Genomic DNA, 19,411 nt, shown 5'->3' on the forward strand with positions numbered 1-19,411 from the left:
CGCCGTGACGCCGTGACAACTATGATCATAGTGAATCAGTGAGTAGTACTTCTTCACAGTTTGGTGATCTAGATCCTAGGATAGATTACCTTCAGCATGTTGATGATGCAATTTACATGGCCACTGTGGATGACTATTCTCGTTTCTTCTCCCATTGTATGACATGGCATTCATTTATCCTACAGTTGGAGAACAATGCACGTCGGCTCCATCGGACTATGAGTGGGGTCAATCCTGGATGTCGGAGTAATTATTATTAGAATATTTGTAAACATTTGAGTCACTAGATGAGTACTTGACTTGTATTGAACTATTGGGGATATTGTCATATTGATATCATCTTCTTAACTTGTTATTTACTTATTGTACATAATATTATGACTTATGAGTCATTCACTTTATGTTTCCAACTTCCAAGTTAATTTACTTGTTTAAATTGCTTATTAATCATTAATTTATTATGTCCTCTAGTACTTAAAGTTTTAAACAATGTGTATGTGTAATTAACTAAGTTATACATTAGGATTCGACTGTACATTGCCAATCAATGGTGCAAATCCAAAACACCACTTTGGGTGACTATTTTTGCAATTTGAACATTTAAATGTGTTTATATAGCCTAAAATAAGGTTTCCATGAAGTTTCAGACCTTAACTTGGTCTAAAACCCACCGAAATGACCTACCGAAACATAACAGAAAAATGCAAAATTTCGACCGAAATTTTGGATATTTCGGTCAACCCGAAACACCGAAACGAAATGAGTTTTCGAACTATGACAAGGGCTAGTTAGGTAGGTTGGACTAAAGGTAATATCCTAGGGCAAAGTTATGAAGATGGACTGGCAGCAGCATATAAAAATGATTAACATGAAGTTAAAACAGGTTATAAAAGAGTAATAAACAATCAAAATCCTAACTAGAGGCAGCAACATAACGATAAAAATCAAGGGGGAAACATGGGGATAGGGACATGGAAGCAAACTGATGCAGATTCATCATCAAATAGGACTTGTTTCATTGGGAATAAGTGTAGGGTTGGGATATATATATGTTGGGCCTTTGTTCCCAAGGGTTTTCTATGTATTAGGCCACTTTAGTGGGCCTGAAATAGGGGTATATAGGTTGCATACGGGATTAGCCCAATACTTAGTTTTTATTTTGTGTTTTTAATTGAACCGGTTTAAATTGGTTGCATCCAATTGGTTCAATTGGTCTAATTTAAGTGAAGTGATCCTATTGGCTAAGAGGTTCTTATATCCTATTGGCTACTAGGGAATCTTCTTTATTTTAAGTAGTTTAAGTTGTTTTAAGTCATTAGGACTCTATTTTGAGTCTATTTGAGTTTCCTAGTCAGTTTAAGTTGCCTAATAGATAAGGTTAGGCCATTCCCTTTTAATGTCTAAGTCTATTTTTGAGTCTTCTATATAAGTTTGTAAGGGAGGCCAGCATGATACACGAATTTGATTAATAAAAAAAAGCTTTTGTTTGCTGCCATAGCTGCTGCTCTGCTCTGTTGAGTGAACCTTGTGAGTAATATCAAGGCTACCTTGTGGGTAATATCAAGGTGAAGGGATTGGTGGACTCCGATCGACTCCTTGCATCTTGTAGATCGGGAGGTCCTTCTTCTAGTTCTTCAAAGCTGCTACCATTGAAGATTTAATCTTTCAAGTAAGTAGTTTATTAATTCAGCATTTAACCTTCTTCTTCTAATCCTCTAACCTAAGCTCCATCTACTCGTATTATCACCCCTTCCATTAATCCATAGATCCATTAGAACCTTAAAACCCTAAATCCAATTCTGCCCTAAATTGCAGAATTTTGTAACTCATCCAAACCCTAACTTCTTTATACCAAAATAACCCCCTAGACCTGCCCATTAATACCCTATAAACCTCTTTCCTAAAATCTGCCCTTAAACCCTAGATCTTACAAACAGTCCATTTTCATAAGGCATCCTACCCAAAACCCTAGAATTCCAACCTCAACCAAATATGATCCAACTTATACCATTAGACTCATAAAATTCTGCACATCATTACCAAATAAAACCCTAAGTCGAAACCCTAACCATAACCCTAATTCTGCCCTAATTAGCCTAAGCTGTCCCAATCGGCCAGCCTTGTTAAGAGATCCTATTACCCTGGTTCCTAGTGGGATTACTCCTACCTAGGACTACATTACAATCACTTCATTGAGTGCAATTATGCTCAAGGTTCTGAAAATTAATTAGTGCTATGATTAAAACCCTAACATGCAGCCACTAAATGATAGGACAGCAAGCTAATCAATTGAAGCAATCCCTAAATCAGTGGGTTAATTAATATGGTCATAAACAGGGAATAATGGGCACAACAGAAACTGTAGGGATTGGGGATAGCATTCGTGCAATAATAAAAAAAAAGGTTGAGGTGCGGATTAATGTAAGCAGGGGAAAGGGGCAGAATTAAAATTCGGGGGGGGGGGGTGTTGGTGTCTACAGTAGCAGCAATAGATAAGGAAAGGAGAAGAGAAGAGAAGAGAAGAAGCCTTACCTGGCCAAATGATAGAGAGAGAGGGAGAAGAAGAAGAATAGCACGATTTTTTTTTTTGGGGGGGGGGGGGGAAGCAGTCCACAATAGAGAAGAGAGGGAGCAGCCGAACTTATTTGTTTTTAATTCTCATTCAATCAATATTCCATCGTGGGGTTTTACAAGGCTTTATAAGCTACTTCACCCTAAAACAGAATATTCTATTCTAATTGGAATAAATACCAAGTAAAAAGTAAAAAAAAAAAATGACACTTAAGTGAAAATATCCATAGGTTTGATCCGTGGTCAACCCATTAAACCAAATAGACCAAATAAACCCAACTAAACTAACTAAACTAACTAGGCTGCACTCCATCAATCCAAGTATGCAAGTAGGGGCTGAAATCATCGATCCAAGAGTCGGGGGCTAATCAGGGGCTGAAATCATCTTCCATCCTCCTAGCAATATGGACAATACGGTAGCCTCTAAACTCATCATCCATCCATATCTGTGCTGCAGTAGGCTGATCTCTACGTCGTCGTCTCTGGTACACTCTGATCTGTCGGCTCAGTGGGCTGATGTCTTCATCAATATTTATTGATTCATTAGGGTTGAAGGTGAACCGCTTCGAGCTAAGGTGGATTCTAGATGCTATGGTTTCTACTGTCTCTCTTTTTGCTATTCTTCTTTCTACTCCCTATTTTCTGATTACAGCAATATTACCCACCACAAACCCTGGCTTTTTTTTTCTTTTTTCTCTTTTTCTCTCCCTTTAAAAACCACTTCCAATATTTTTCCCTGGCATCCATACCACTACTTTTCAATTGTGTCTTATTACCCAACTATGAACCTTAGCAGCACCTGCTGTTTCACTAGAATTCTAGGTGAAGCAGGTAAACCTTCCAAATGAACCTACTTTTCTCAACTAAAACCTATTTTCTTGAACCCTAACTCAACCTAAACAATCAAGCTTGAACCATTCTCTCTTTCTTCACTAGCTAATTGCTAGGAAAGGGTTGTCTTGGTGTTTCTTGTACTCTTTGGCACATTTGTTACTGTCTGAACTGTAGCCCTATGTCACATGACAATTATTTTTATTTAACACCTTGTCGAGTGACTGTGATAGCAGCCAATGTGAGATCCCATTATCAGATGGTATTATCTCAATCGCCTATTTCTCAAGATTTTGAAGGCTCCCTTTTTTCAAAGCTGTTTTGATTCCATGTCTAATGTGCATGATATGTATTCATAAAGAAGTCCAATTATTGGCATTGCTATCCTCCAGCAGATTTGACATGCTAAAAACATTCCAAGTGCCATGTCTAGCATTCATAATAAGCAAGCATCTAGGTATCCATTTATCAGATGGTGATATCCTCCAGGAAAATTTTCATGCTGAAAAATCAATCATGTGTCTCTTTCTGTTGAACAATCTCCACTTGTCTCAGATTGGATAGCTTCTCTTAACTGTTTATGAGGTAAGCACAAATAATATCTTCATAGCATAAGAATGCTTTAAAGTAAATTACATATGCAGATGTCCAAGCATTTGTAGACTTGTCAGTGTTAAAAAGTTGATGTAATGTATTGTGGCTTAAGCTAGCTATGCTCAATGTCCTTTCTATTACACAGTGTCTAACCATTCTGGTTCAATAAAACCATTTCTCGCCTGTATTATAACCAGATGACAGGATGTCTGCGTTCATACATGGAGCTTGGTCAGATTTTCATGATGTTCTTGGAGTTATTGATGAGGTAGATACACTCTATTTTATCAAACCAAATGGAGACGATATAGCAAGGATAACAAAACAGCAGCTAAAAATATCAGTTCCAATCATTGGCCTGATTTCTCAGAATGATCCTGATGCAAAGAGTTCTTGTTTGTAAGTATTCAATTTTCATCAGTGCCTTGCAAGATTTCAATTTACACAACACACAGATGCCCTTGTATGGTTTGGAGTCTCATTTCCATTCTGAATAAGTTAGGAACATGGTTCAAGAGATCGGAATTGGTCAAGGATCGGCAGGAATCGGCTAAATAGCCCTAGGAATCCTGATCTTAATTTGCCAGAATCGGGATCGGTTTTGGTAATTTCCGATCTGAATCTGTCTATTCCGCCGATCCGATCCCGATTCCTCAAACCCTGGTTTAGAATCAAGTTGATGCATCTTGCATCTAATATGATTTCAATACCTAAAACTTTCTTTGCTACCAATGTGATGCAGTTCAGAGTTCTAGAAAGAATCTAGAGGGAAAAACTACAGATACATCCAACCATTGATCAGATCTTAATAAATTCTGGTCGAGTGAGAAGGGTAATCTACCGGGTGTTCTGGCCGTGGCTTCCAGGGGGGTATTCACGTTTGGCATATGCCCGCTCTGACCGAGATCTTTGGGGATGATTCCGTATTCTATCTATTGATATCAAAAGAAAATCAGTTAAGGTTTTGTAGAAGATTCCTAGGGTGCTTTAGTTTCAAGATAAATTCAATAACAACAACAACAAAAACAAACTCAGTCTTATCCCAACTTAATGGGGTTGGCTACATGGATCCTAACAAAACAAAATAGTGAAAACAGTTATACTAAAAAAAAGTGAAGAAAAGATGGGAGAAGAGGGATGGGGAAAGAGATAAGAAATGACAAAGTAAAAGGACAAATGGAAGATGGGAAATAAATGTGGTCTGCGACATGGATCCTTGCCCTCCAATAGGCTCTGTCTGAAATCATACTTGGGACCAGGCCTAGACTATGCATGTCCTTCCTCACCACTTCGCCTATGGTAATTTTAGGTCTGCCCCTAGCTCTTTTAGCTCCTTCAATCGGAATCATATCACTCCTCCTTACTGGGGTGTCCCTAGGTCTCCGTTGAATATGACCATACCACCTTAAACGACTCTCTTGGAGTTTGTCATTGATTGGGGCAACTCCCAAGTCGCTTCAAGATAAATTCAATAATGAAGGAATATAAGCAGAATCTGATGATCAGAGTTGATAAACAGTTCAATAATAATGTTAATTGATCTCTAATAACCAGATTTGAAAGATAGAATTCAGTTTCAGCACACACACACTCACTCACTCACTCACACTTGGAAAGTAGTAAAACTAGAAGGAGAATAAGAAGGATAAGTAAAAGGATAAAGGAAAGAGAATACCTGGTGAAGTAACTCTTAAGAAAACTCTACATTTTCTTTACTCAATTCATGCTTAATTGATTTTGGGAGGGGGAGGGGAGTGTATATATAACCTTTTAAAATTGCTTCATAAAACCACAAAAGAACTCCTAATCACTCTTGTATACTAAGAAAAAATTCCTTAATTGACTCTCAAAAGGACTCCCAATCACTGTTGTATACTAACTAAGAAAAATAAATTCAAATCTGGACTCTGTTGTAACTAATATATATCCTAATCTAACTCAAACTCCTAACTTAAAACTTAAGACACTATTAACTTATGCTAACTTAATCCCTAAATACGGGTTATAGATTAAGCCTGTTACATTGAAACACATAAAATTAAAAAATGCCCAACGTATATTATAACTACCCATAGCTTGTTTTCAGCTCATTTGGATTGCCGCCAGCACCTTGTGGTCCTCCCAAGCTTGTGCTTAGGCTTTCATGTAGGATCGAATTGATCCAATGAGTCTAATGCAACTCCATCACATTGACTACACTAGTCTGCCACTTTTTGATACTTTTGAGAAGTTTAATATTTTATTTCTCTGTTTATATGAGTAGCTTCTACTTGATTTCGACAGGTGTGGCTTCAATATTCTTACGTCAGATGGTTTGCTTCATTATATTGAGGTTAGTCGGCAGTCAGATGCATCGGTTACTTCCATCCCTATTTCAAGTAATCGTGCTAGCCTGAAGAAAAACATTCCTCGGCGCATCTCATGCCTGGACTTTCATTCAGAATTTTCCTTGTTGGTTGTAGTTGGTAGTGCTGATGATAATGGTATGGTTTTATATCCATAGGTGTTTTTTTTTCTTTTTTTTCACTTGATTCTTTTCCCAAAGAAATAGTACTTAACCCAAGTATCTATGAAAAAAATACTTGGCACATTCCTTTTGTCAAGTATGGATATCTTATGACGTGCCTGCTGTTACAGACAAACATCTTATTTGACAGGGTAGTGTTTCTGCCTCATGGTTTTTCTGTTTTTCTTCCAGGATTCTATTTTCTCTCTCTTGGGCGTATATCAAGGAATGCAGATCTAGATCTTGTGTTCCATAGTCCTCAGTTTGAAGGTTTTGTCTCTGCACCAAAAGGTTATATGGGTACTCTGTCAACTCCAAAAGTGCTATTCTCACCACTTGGCAAATATGTCGCTGTTCTTGATTTAATGGGGGGCTTGGATGTTTTTAGCTTGGATTCTGAACAGTGTTCTCTTTCCATTATTGAATGCGGCCAGATGAGCTACTCACATACAACCAGTATCTTAAGTGGAAGAGGGAAATTTTACAATGATGTTGTAGATTTCACTTGGTGGTCTGACGACATCCTTGTTCTTGCAGAGAGGAGTGGTGTTGTCACCATGATCGACATCCTGAGTGGTGTAAAATGTATGGAGAATGATCCAGTATTCACTGTGTCTGTCTTAGAAAGAGTACAACAACACAAAGGTTTTGTTTTTCTTTTGACATCATCAGAGACTTCACATGTTGCATCTGATTCGATTGAAACTACCATTGTGCATGATATAGGACAGACTGCTCAAGGTCAAAGCAGGTTTAATCGGTTAGATATTGCTAAATCACACTGGAGCTTGATGTCATTTTCTGCGAAATCTGTTTCAGAAATGTGTAATATTTTACTTAGCAATCAAGAATATCAGGCTGCCATGGACTTTGCTAACCAGCATGGGCTGGACAAAGATAAAATCTTCAAATTACAGTGGTTACATTCTAATCATGGAAGAAATGATATAAACATGTTTTTGTCAAATATCAAGGATCAAGATTTTGTTCTTTCAGAATGTGTTGATAAAGTAGGACCAACGGAAGATGCTGTGAAAGACTTAATTGCATATGGTCTTCGTATCACTGACCGGTACAGATTTTCAGAATCGGAAACTGGTGAATGTAGGCAAATTTGGGATTCCCGGGTGCGAAGACTTCAGTTACTGCAATTTAAAGACAGGCTGGAGACATTTATTGGCATAAACATGGGCAGGTATGTAATCTCTCTGGAACCTACCCTTGAAATGAATCATAGAGATGAATGTAGTTCAAAAGGCTTTTTGTATTTGTATGATACTCAACTGCTGTCCCATTTGGACTTCTGGTTTCTCTTCGAAGTAGGTGGCTCATTGTGTTTTTCTCATGGAAGATACAATTTGGATGCTCTCCACTAAATTCCTTTGTTATAATTTGTTTTGGTGAATAGATTTTGGTCCAGGAAAAAGAAAAAGGTTTCTTAACACATTTTGCTTCTAAACTATTCTTAAGATGTCCACTGTTTTGCTTGTCTGACTTGAAATTTGTGACTGATCGTCTACTTTTTTTCCTGACTTGGATATTTCGTTGATAAAGATTCTGTGGTATTCGCATGCACGTACTTTTGAGTCCTGTCTCTTATAAGGGCCTTGGCGATTTGTTACTTAGTGGTTTTACTTGTGGAGATATGTGCTTATTGGTGTATTTTGCTGCAGGTTTTCTGTGCAGGAATACTGCAAATTTCGGGTTGTGCCTCTCAATGAAGCTGCTGTAAGTCTTGCAGAAAGTGGAAAGATTGGGGCCTTAAACCTTCTCCTCAAGCGTCATCCATATTCTCTGGGTCCTTTCTTGCTAGACATTTTAGCTGCCATTCCTGAAACAGTTCCTGTTCAGACCTATGGACAGCTTCTTCCAGGGAGGTCTCCTATGACTGCTGCTGTGAGGGAAAAAGATTGGGTTGAGAGCGAAAAGATGGTAAATTATATTAAGAAGTTTTCAAATAATCACGAGAATGTTGTCCATATTAGAACTGAATTCATTTTGAATCAGTGCTTAGGGTTTGTTTGGCCATCTATTGATGAACTTTCCCTTTGGTACAAGAATAGAGCTAGAGAAATTGATAGTTTGAGTGGACAGCTTGACAACTGCCTTCGTATGGTGGAATTTGCTTGTCAGAAGGGTCTTGAGGAGTTGCAGCAGTTTCATGAGGACATCTCGTACTTGTACTCGCTTATTTATACTGATGGAATTGATGATGAAGTAAACGTCGCTATGAGTCTTGTTGCATGGGAGCAATTATCTGACTTTGAAAAGTTTAAGATGATGCTCAAGGGTGTCAAAGAAGATAAGGTTGTGGAAAGGTTGCGTGAGAAAGCTATTCCATTCATGCAACACAGATCTGATGCAATGGCCTCAGTGTCTGGATATCAAGGGATTGATGATCAGCATGCTGTAGGTTGGATGCCTGATGACTCCTTTCTGGTTAGATGGCTTCTAGAGATATCCGCAGAAAATTATTTAGATATTTGCTTGATGGTCATCGAGGAAGGGTGCAGAAATCTCCAGATTGATGGCTTTTTTAAGGACGGAGTTGAAGCTATAGAATGTGCCTTGCGGTGCATATACCTGTGCACTCTTAATGATCGGTGGAATACAATGGCCTCCATTTTGTCGAAGATTCCACAGATAAGAGGTAGCGTACCCCACTTACAGGGGTTTGGAAATTTCTCAGTTTCCTGATTGTTAGTATAATTCTGATCAAAGCTGGAAAAGTAATTCATTTTTATTTTGGGCTGTCTCGCTATAAAGAGTCTAGCCTCTGTTACCAGGTAGAATAAAGATCTAAATGCTCCCAATGTTTGATACATGTCCATTTGAGGGCATTTTGGTAACTTCATTGGAACTTATGGGTTGCCTTCATTTCCTCAGCTCATTTTTGAGTTACCAAGACATTCTTATTAAGTGTTGAGGGCATACAGATGGCTTAGTCCTGGTCGAGTAACATTATGTTTCCTCAATAGCATGACTTACGGTTACCTGATGAGTCATTTCTGAAATATCTAGACTGGTGCTGATTGTTTTGTTCCAGTTTTTACAATTTTATCATGAGTTGAGCTAGTTTCTGATTTGTGCTGACACTTGGAACTGTTTACAAAATCTATCAAGGCTTGAAAACTCATCTGAGATTTTGTTTTTGTTGTGAGCTTTTAATGTCAATTTTTTGGATTGTACATTTCTCTCTCTCAATGAGAAATTATGTTTTGGGACATGATGGAGCTTTCTGAACTGACAGATACTAATGTCTATGCTGCGGACCTGGAGAAAAGAATTAAACTTGCAGAAGGCCATGTAGAAGCAGGGAGGCTTTTGGCATATTACCAGGCTCGTATATGTTTTCTTCTCTCTCTTCATATCAGTGAAAAGGAATTTGAGAGTTGCTTTTTACTAGTCTAATGTCACTGCTGAGTCCTGATAAAGCTATAATTTCTTGGCACACTTTTAGACAATAGTACCTTAATTTCATACATTTGTGAATTCCTATCTTTCTATGTTTGTAGTTCTGTTTATTTATGTGATACTTACAAGGTTCTCAATTGTTAGTCTAGTTCCTTGGGAGAAACCTGTGCTTGGATGAGAACTATACAATATCAAATGAACTCCTCTTTGTATATCCTTGGTTACTCTTTCTGAGTTCATGAGATTCCTGGACTAGTGTAGTGGCTTCTTATTACCACAAAAGTTACTTGTTGATTTTTTTTATTTGTTGGTTGTCATTTGTCAAATCCTCTACCAGTCTACCATCGACTTTGAACCCCTTTTAGAAACTATTGACCACTCAATAGACTTACGGTTCTGATAATAAGAGTTAAATACTTGCGTAATGTGGTAATCAAGGATTGAAGTTTGAGACTCTTCTGTTTGATCTATCCCCACTGGTTAACCCTATATTGACATGATCTGGTGAATGTTTTTAGTTTGTTTGACATCACATGGTCTACTTCTTATGCAGATGTAGTATAAGGCAAGACATAGAATAAAGCATTAATCATCACCTCACAGGAAAGAAGGAAACCGTGACTCTTATTCACTGTTTTATATATAATTGATCACCGTTCGACTTCTGTATTATTGGCATTATTAATAAAGCTTATCATCTTTTAATTCTCTTCTTATTATAAAAAACCGTATAAGATTCTCTTTTTAAACAGAAAAGACACCTGTATTGATGAAAGAAAAGTCATAGAAGGGAAAGAATCTGTTTGCATCCTTAGCCAAAAGGTTGAAGACCCCTTGCTGCCAAAAGTGGAAAAAAAGAAAAAGAAAAAGCCTGCACAAATCTATATAGTCGCAATCATCCTGTCAACAAAAAATAATAATTGATAAAGCAGCATCCCCTCCAAGACACTCAAATCAACCTATAAACAAGAGAGTAGAATCTTAATCCTCTTGGCCTCTCCACCTCTGCTACCTCTAAACTGGGGATACTGGTCAGTGCTGTTATTATTTTTCATAATAATTAATTTTTCTGGATCATTATACTTCTGTGATTTAGTTTTAGCTATTGCAGAACACGTTGTCAAGTTGATGCTATACTTCTATGCTTCTCCTTTGGATTTAGTTATACGACAGTCTGATAGCATAACATATGGTCTGAATAGCATAGTTGTCACAGGGTCTAGGTGATCCAAGGCATGGGAGAGGGTCCAAAATCAAGGCAACACCAACAAGGCGCCGAAGGTGACCAAGGCGCCTGGACGCCTAGGCGATGCCTTGATAACTAGTGAATATTAGTAAAGTTAAAAAATGTTTTTGGTGCCAAATTTCACAAACCATCTGGAAGAAGAAACATTTTGGACAGAACCTATGTTTCATCTCCTGAGGAGCCCAGGGTCTCTGTGGAAACAGAAATTATCATTCTAGCTTCATCCAATCAGTAAACAATTAGGGGTCTACAGTCCATTACTTTTATGTCTCCTTGTTTCTGTAACAGGTTTTCCAGTATGGTGTGTTTAATTCTGTGCTATTTTGTTTGATGAGAATGCTTGATTGTATGACATGAATCCTGGATGTTGTGTATTCATGCCTTTTGTGATTTGAGAGAGGTGTAGCTATTGAAAATTGATCTAATTTGATACTTCTGCATTTATGCCTAGGGCTTTACTTGCTTGTGTTTCTTGTTTACTTGCAGGTCCCAAAACCAATTAGCTTTTTCCTAGAAGCTGGTTCTGATGAAAAGGGTGTAAAACAGATTCTTCGTCTTATTCTCTCAAAATTTGGTCGCCGGAACCAGGGGAAATCAGATAATGATTGGGCAAACATGTGGCGTGATCTTCAGTGCCTTCAAGAGAAAGCATTTCCTTTTCTGGACTTGGAGTATGTGCTGATGGAATTCTGCAGAGGACTGCTGAAGGCTGGAAAGTTTTCTTTAGCTAGGAACTATTTAAAGGGGACAGGTGCAGTTTCTTTGGCAACAGAGAAAGCAGAAAATCTTGTTATTCAAGCCGCAAGGGAATATTTCTACTCAGCTTCAAGTCTTGCTTGCTCAGAAGTGAGTATGCATATTTCATTGAACTAAATTTCTTCTGTGTATCAGTTCTTTTTTTGTTCAAGAGTTGTAGTATTTTTTTACCTGTGAAAGGGGTTTGATTGTAGTTATGATTGTTGGTTCAATCCATCATGTTGCTAAGGTTTAAAATAAAGGACTGAATTGGCCAGATCAGCCGATTCAACTGAGGATGATCGGTGACTGTTGCCCTATACTACCCTGATGTCTACAAGTTTCTTCCAAACTCGGCCAAAATCAGGCCCTTTTACAAGATTTTCTTAAAGTGTAGAAAAATCTGAATTTGTCAAAAACTAGGAAAACTAATTGTGCATCACAATAATGTAATCTTGTTTACCAATTAATAGCATAATATCGTCAGATATATTAAGATCATATTTGATAGTGAAAGAGTTCGTGATATTATGGATACATGACACGTCAAAGTTATAATTCCCATGACTCTTGAAGGGTCAATTGGGCTGATTCTCATTGTAAACTTGATTTTGTTTATCATTGGTATCCTAATCCCTCAGTTGCCCATTTTGGTTGTTATCTTTTTTTATTATAATTTAATCTCCACTATCTCCCACTCTTCCTTGTTTTTATCTTTTTTTTATTTATTATAATTTAATTTCCACTATCTCCCACTCCTCCTTGTCATCATCCATGCGTGGAGGGGTGCCTAGGAGCGATAAGAAGAGTGTCCTACTCTTCCTATCATGGTGTAGTTGTGAGTCCTTAGTTTTAGTTTCTATTTTGGTCTTAGAGTTGTGTTTAGACTTATCTCAGATTCCTATTACAGTCTAGAGTTATGTAATCTGATGAGTATAAATAAAGACTTTTTTTTTGGGGGGGAGGGGGGGGGGAGGGGAACTGCTAGCATTGATTCTACTTCTCTAGTCAGTCCCCCCATCTCCTCTTCTTTTTCAGATTCTGGTTTGTATTACCTTTCGTTACATGGTATCAGAGAAGTAACCAAGTACCTGTTTCTCTCCGTCATTGCCGTTTTGAGAGTCGTTTTGGGTTCCTGGTTTGAAGAAGAAACCCTAGTTCATAGAAGAAAAAGAACTAGGGTTTCATACACTGATGAAGATTTGTATGAAAATTTGTACCTGTTTGGCTGAAGATTGGAGCCAAAGTTTGTTCCTACCACTGGTCATTCCACTGGTTGTATAGCTATTGGTTTCTGGAAAAAATTTCTGGTTTTGAATCACTGGTTGCTGTTGATCGAAATTTATTCCTGATTCTTCGACTAGGTTTGCTGGTCATGATTTGCTGAAGCCAAACAAACCGATGCCTCTGCTGCATACTCTCTGGTTTTCTCATCTATATTGCTGATTCTATTTTCTGCTAATCGACATCCTGCTGCTAATGGCGGCTGGGTTTCCACCTCTGGTTGCTGGTTACAGATCCAGCTGCCTTTGATGGTCAGAGAACTGATGTTGGTTTTGGTTTTCAAATATGCCTTCGATTTATTTTCTCTAACGGTGTTTACTGTTCTCACCTCTGCTGATGGAGTCTCTTGATTTTCGTCATCATTTCCTTTTGGACCTTGGCAGTGAGGTTTAAGACAACCACTGTCGTGGTTTCTTTCCCTTTGGTTACCGCCAGCAAGATGTTTGATTACTTTCTTTTATCTTTTATTTGACCATATTGCTCCCACCCACTTTATTTTCTCTTGGTATGCAATCTCGTTTAGGATGGGTTTCTTTGTTACTTACGGTTTCTCAAACTTCATAATTATCTCATGTCAGTTATGTCCCCTATGTCACATGTCACATATGTCCCCCATGTCTATTGTATCATCCATGCAATCCCAATGACAGTTGTTTATTATATTCCATCTTTTATCACTTTCCTAATTTGCCCTTGCCTTTATGCCTAATTCAGCTTCTATCCATCACTTACAATTGCTTCCAAGATTGTCCCTTCTTAATAAATAGTAATTTCTATTGCATCCCATTGCTTCTTTGTTTACCAAAAGCCCTTGAAAAATTCTGGTTATTTACCAGCATGCCACTCCTTTCTTAATTGGGGTATGTTCTTTGATTTAATTACAATATTACCACTGCCATTACACATTGACATGTTAAAGCACTTGGGTGGGCCCATAGAAAACCCTATTGAACCTGGGATTGCATTAATTATTTACAAAATTGCTATTGGGCTGATATTTTTTTAATATTTATTTGGTGAGCCCCGATCATATCACTTTGGGGTTCCAATTTTTGAAGATTGGTACTTGCGTGACAATTATTTGCTACCGTGAGGAGAGATTGGAAATTATTTATTGGGATCTTGAATGGAGATTATTTCTACCATGAAGGGGTGAATTGGAGATTATTGGGATCTTGTTGCAGCGCTACTCTTGATTATTGGTTTTTTTTTTTTGTTTTTGTGATGCTCATCCTTTAAGATGTTGATTATTGGTGGTCATTTTTTGTCCATGTGTAATGCTATCCGTGAGGGGGAGATTGAAGATTATTATTCTCTTATCTACTCAAGTCATCAGTTCGAGACTATTTTTATCTGAAGATTACTATTATTTATTTGTTCGTGTCCTCAGTAACAATTTTATCTAAAGATGGTATTCAGCAATAATTCATATTTACTTGGTCTACAACAACCTAATGTTGTCTAGTTTGCAGTAATCTATACTGCCTATCTGGTCTGCAACAACCTGTTGTTGTTTGGTCAGTAGTAACCTATATTGCCTATCTAGTCCATAGTAACCTATACTGTTTATCTAGTCTACAGCAACCTGATGTTGTCTGGTCAGCAGTAACCTATACTGCTTATTGATCATTGGAGTTTTTATCTAAGACCTCTATTTGGGGCTCAATATCTGCCTTTGTTTGAGCAGAATACTACTTACTACGTACCTTTCTTGAGAAGTGTTTTTGATGTAGCTGTTGTATGTTGCACTTTTTTTTGAGAAGATGACTACCTACTACTAGCCTTCTTTGTGAAGTGCTACCTACTAGCTACTACTAGCCTTCGTTGTAAGTGCTTTTGATATTGTTGTTGCTGATATGATATTGTGGATTGCCATTAGTGTTCACCACTGTCTATTTTGCAATTGTGGTTAGTGTTCACTACCGCCTATTTTGCTCTTTGCTTATTGGATTCGACACAAAGGTTATTATCTACTGAAATTGCTGATGGTTGATGTGCTTGAGTTGATGCTGATACTTGAATGAAGTTCTCCCTATGTTCACTGGTGTCTACCACTACTATTTATGCTCAAGACTAGTGTTGCTCTTAATATTCTGTTCTTGTTGTTCCAAGCCGGAGCTTTTTGATATAGCTATACTCCAACTTGAGGGGGAGTGTTAAAGACTACTCACGATAGGGAGAGTGTCCTTATTGTGGTGTAGTTGTGAGTCCTTAGTTTAGTTTATATTTTAGTCTTAGAGTTGTGTTTAGACTTCATCTGAAATTCTTATTACAAATAGGAGTCTAGAGTTATGTAATCTGATGAGTATAAATAAAGACTTGGGGGGGGGGGGGGGAGAATGCTACTATGCTAGTGTTGATTCTACTTCTCTAGATAGTCCCCCTTTCTCCCCCATCTCTTTTCTTTTTCAGATTCTGGTTTATATATATATATTGATTTTCTTTGGATGGAACGTAATATCAAGAAATGGACTACCAACTCTAGGACTATGCACCAGATTTGTGATTCCATTTCTTTTGAAATTAAAGCCAAACTCTTTGTGGCTGTTCCCTCTATTTGTAATGGCACCCCAAGGAACAAGCTTATTGTTGTATCCTGGGGTATCTTTCCCATCTCTCTTCGAGCCTTTGCCCCCTCTGTTTGAGGCTTTGGCTTTTTGTGTTTTGTTTGATTATTTTTTCTCCCCCTTTTTCTGGGGCTGTTGTTTTCGCTCTCTTTGGTAATGAATTATTTATCCACCCAAAAAAAAGGTGTCAAATGGTTTGTAACCTTGTTTTTTTGCCCTTTTAGTACAACAAAAGGGTAAATCCTATTGATTCGCATGTGTACTTGAAAAATGTGATAAAACAATGACAGCTTTTGATAATGACATAACGATAAGTCACTTTTGAATTATTTTTGAAAACCTTTTATACCCCTAAGTCCCTAACTTAAAGAACTTTTGGGAATAAAACAAAGAGCAATTAAAAGAAGGTGCCAAGTTCTAAATAAACTTATATTAAATTCTACGTTTTGATTATATATGGTGATCAACCTTGGAAACAATAGGTTTTAAGATTAGTAAATCAAAGACGGAGTATATGATGTGTAACTTTAGTCAAACTATGATGGATAATGATATGGTGAAAATTGAGGAGAGAGATACCGCCAAGTGACTATTTTAGATATATGGGGTCTACCATAAACAAAGAAGGAGACAGATGATGATGTGTCACAGAGAATTAATATGGGATGGATGAAGTGGAGAGGTACGACCGGAGTATTGTGTGACCGACATATTCCTTTAAAGCTTTAAGGAAAGTTCTACAGGACTATTGTCCGACTAGCTATGATGTATGGGGCGGAATGTTGGGCAGTTAAGAAGTGTTATATAACGAAGCTATGTGTTGCAGAGATGAGGATGTTAAGATGGATATGCGGCAAAACTAGGAAGGATAAAGTGAGGAACAAATGTATTAGAACTGACATGGGAGTTGCCCCGGTCAGTGACAAGCTCCGAGAATGTTGTCTGAGGTGGTATGCCCATGTTCAACGGAGGCTTGGGGATGCACCAGTAAGGAGGAGTGATCTGATCCCAATTAAAGGCGCTAAAAGAGCCTGGGGCAGGCCTAAATGACCATAGGAGAGGTTGTGAAGAATGACATGCATAGTATGAGCCTTGTGCCAAGTATGACCTCAGATAGAGCCTATTGGAGGGCAAGGATCCACATTGTCGACACCATGTAGCTGAGATTTTCCTGATTTTTTTGGCTATCCTTGTTTCTCTTACTTTCATTTTCCATTTCTCACTTCTTATATCTTTTCTTCATTTTTATTCTTCAGTCCTCTTATTTTCATTTCCCTTAGTGAGGACCTCAGTTTTCCCAACTTTGTTTTGAAAGGATCCATGTAGCCAACCCCATTTAGTTGGGATAAGGCTTGAGTTGTTGTTGCCTTGCTTATATATATTATGCTAGCTAGTTAGAAGCCATATCAATGCAATATGATATAATGATGCTAATAATGACTTAATATCAGAAAACCAGCTTATAATAAGCAAAAAATAGAATTTAATATAAGTATATTTATAAAAAAATTTAAAAAAAAAAGAGAGAAATAAGTATCAATCAATGTGAAGTGTCAAAAAACCCATATAATGTAACTTTTTAAGATATTCATTATATGCTCCTCTTTGAATTGGCATATGCAATAACACCAGGAAATGGGCAGTTGAATAATAGTAGAGGTAATTGTTTTTATACTCAAGAATTGTATATGTTTCAATTGAACAATATTAGCATACACAATAGTGTGAATTGGCAAACACAATAACACCATCTATATACTCAAGAATTTCATATGATGCAGCTACTGTTTATCTTAAAACACACACAGAAAAAAAAAAGAGAGGAAAAAAAAAACTTCGCACTAAGGTGTCTGTCCAGGCCACAAAGCAGGCCAAGGCGATGCCCAGGTGATGCAGATCAAAAGAAGGATCTACTATGGTGGACTTAAGAGAGACTGAGAGAGAGAGTAAGAGAAGGAGAAAGAGAAGATAAGGGGCTGTTCCGGGACTGTGAACAGTACCCGTGAACAGTAATTTAGAAGAAAAAGGAGAGGAAATCCGTGGGGAGAGAGAGGAGGAGGAGAGACAAAACCAACCAAAAAACTATTCCATTCATTCAAAATCATGGAGTAGGCTATGCCTTTTACAGAGTTAAATAAAAATTCAAGACGGAAACAAAATACGACTGGCAAACACTAGTCCAGTCGACCATCTTAAAAAGAGCCCTAAACAAACTCAACTAAGAACAGAAATAAAGTCTATCTAAACCTCCCAATCGTAGGATACAATAAAGAGTCATGTGCTGACTAGGAAACTAAATAAAATAAAAGAAACAGACTTTGACCATGACTGGACATGGCCCAGCCTGCAGGAAGAACTAAAATATTAAATAAACAAATAATAACAACCCAAATAAGAATCCCTACGACAGGAACTTGGGGATAATTTTCCTGATTTTCAGGAACCGCAAGCTTTATAAGTCTTCTAAACTGTGCCCCACATCTTGCTGGGGATAAGATTCATAGAATGACCAGTTTTCATAATCGTAGCTGTGTAGAAGAATCCAAGTGGCCCCCACGATAGACTGATAGAGTTTCCTGATAAGATTAGAAAACTGAGATCTCTTCTGGCCAGATTCGTTGAATCTGGACAGTAGAAATAATCCAGTCAATTGGACCAGGTTTGTACCAGAACTGTGATTATGCTCCTGCATTATTTCCTCCTTGTTTGAAAAAACTCGTCCTTGAGTTTTATAGAATGAGAGAATCATTATCATTCTATTGGCATTCATGATCAGCCGACTTGATTTGACGATCCAGTGCTTCTCACGAACATCAAGGACAAAATCAGTGCTGTTGAAGATTTGTTGTGGAAGAACAAATTCAATGCATTCGATCTCTAAAGGATCGATCATTATTTGCTCCTCTTCAAGTTCATCTTCATCTTTGATCTGTTCATCGATCAATTTATCTTCTATTCTGATCATGGAATCCTCTTGAGAGTCTTCATCGTCAAAGGCTTCATTGGTCAACTTGCCTGCAACTTGTGGGTGCAGAACTTCAAGTAGAACTCCAATTTTTTGCTTGAATTCTTCAGATGCCTGTCTTTGATACTCTCTTTGGGTACGCACACTTTCTTGGAGTGAAAGTAATAGATCGTAAATACTAAGTGTCAAGCTCCATGCTGAAAAGCTTCTTCAGGTTTGGCTCTGATACCAAATTGATGCAGATCAAAAGAAGGATCTGCTATGGTAGGCTTAAGAGAGTGAATAAGGAAAGAAGAAAGATAAGATTAAGGGGCTGTTCTGGGGCTGTGAACAGTACCATGACCAGTAAATTAGAAGAAAAATAGAGAGGAAATCAATGGGGAAAGAGGGGAGAAAGGAGAGAGACAAAACCAACCAAAGAAAAACTATTCCATTCATTCAAAATCATTTTACATATTTAAATAAAAATGCAAAACATAAACAAAATATGACTGGGAAACACTAGTCCAGTCGACCAGCTTAAAAAGAGCCCTAAACAAACTCAACTATAAACAGAAATAAAGTCTATCTAAACCTCCCAAGCGTTGGATACAATAGACTCGTGCTGATTAGGAAACTTAATAAAATAAAAGAAACAAACTTTGACCACGACTAGACATGTCCCAGCCTGCATGAACAACTAAAACATTAAATAAACA

General features: G+C 37.6%; 2 protein-coding genes across 2 annotated transcripts in view; both read left to right on the forward strand.

Moving 5' to 3' along the window:
• The window catches only part of LOC122645593 (MAG2-interacting protein 2), a 45,637-nt gene that overhangs the window by 19,316 nt on the left and 6,910 nt on the right, over positions 1-19,411 (forward strand). The window contains exons 4-9 of the mRNA XM_043838904.1: positions 4,194-4,395; positions 6,280-6,479; positions 6,695-7,697; positions 8,176-9,152; positions 9,753-9,841; positions 11,649-12,008. Of these exons, the coding sequence (XP_043694839.1) occupies positions 4,194-4,395; positions 6,280-6,479; positions 6,695-7,697; positions 8,176-9,152; positions 9,753-9,841; positions 11,649-12,008 (2,831 nt within the window). The remainder of the gene's footprint in view (positions 1-4,193; positions 4,396-6,279; positions 6,480-6,694; positions 7,698-8,175; positions 9,153-9,752; positions 9,842-11,648; positions 12,009-19,411) is intronic.
• LOC122645594 (probable small nuclear ribonucleoprotein G) overlaps positions 12,758-19,411 on the forward strand; it is a 35,403-nt gene continuing 28,749 nt past the window's right edge. The window contains exon 1 of the mRNA XM_043838905.1: positions 12,758-12,764. The gene's annotated coding sequence lies outside the window, so the exon portion shown is untranslated. The remainder of the gene's footprint in view (positions 12,765-19,411) is intronic.

This window comes from Telopea speciosissima, chromosome 11 (genome assembly GCF_018873765.1).
Source record: "Telopea speciosissima isolate NSW1024214 ecotype Mountain lineage chromosome 11, Tspe_v1, whole genome shotgun sequence".
NCBI lineage: Eukaryota > Viridiplantae > Streptophyta > Magnoliopsida > Proteales > Proteaceae > Telopea > Telopea speciosissima.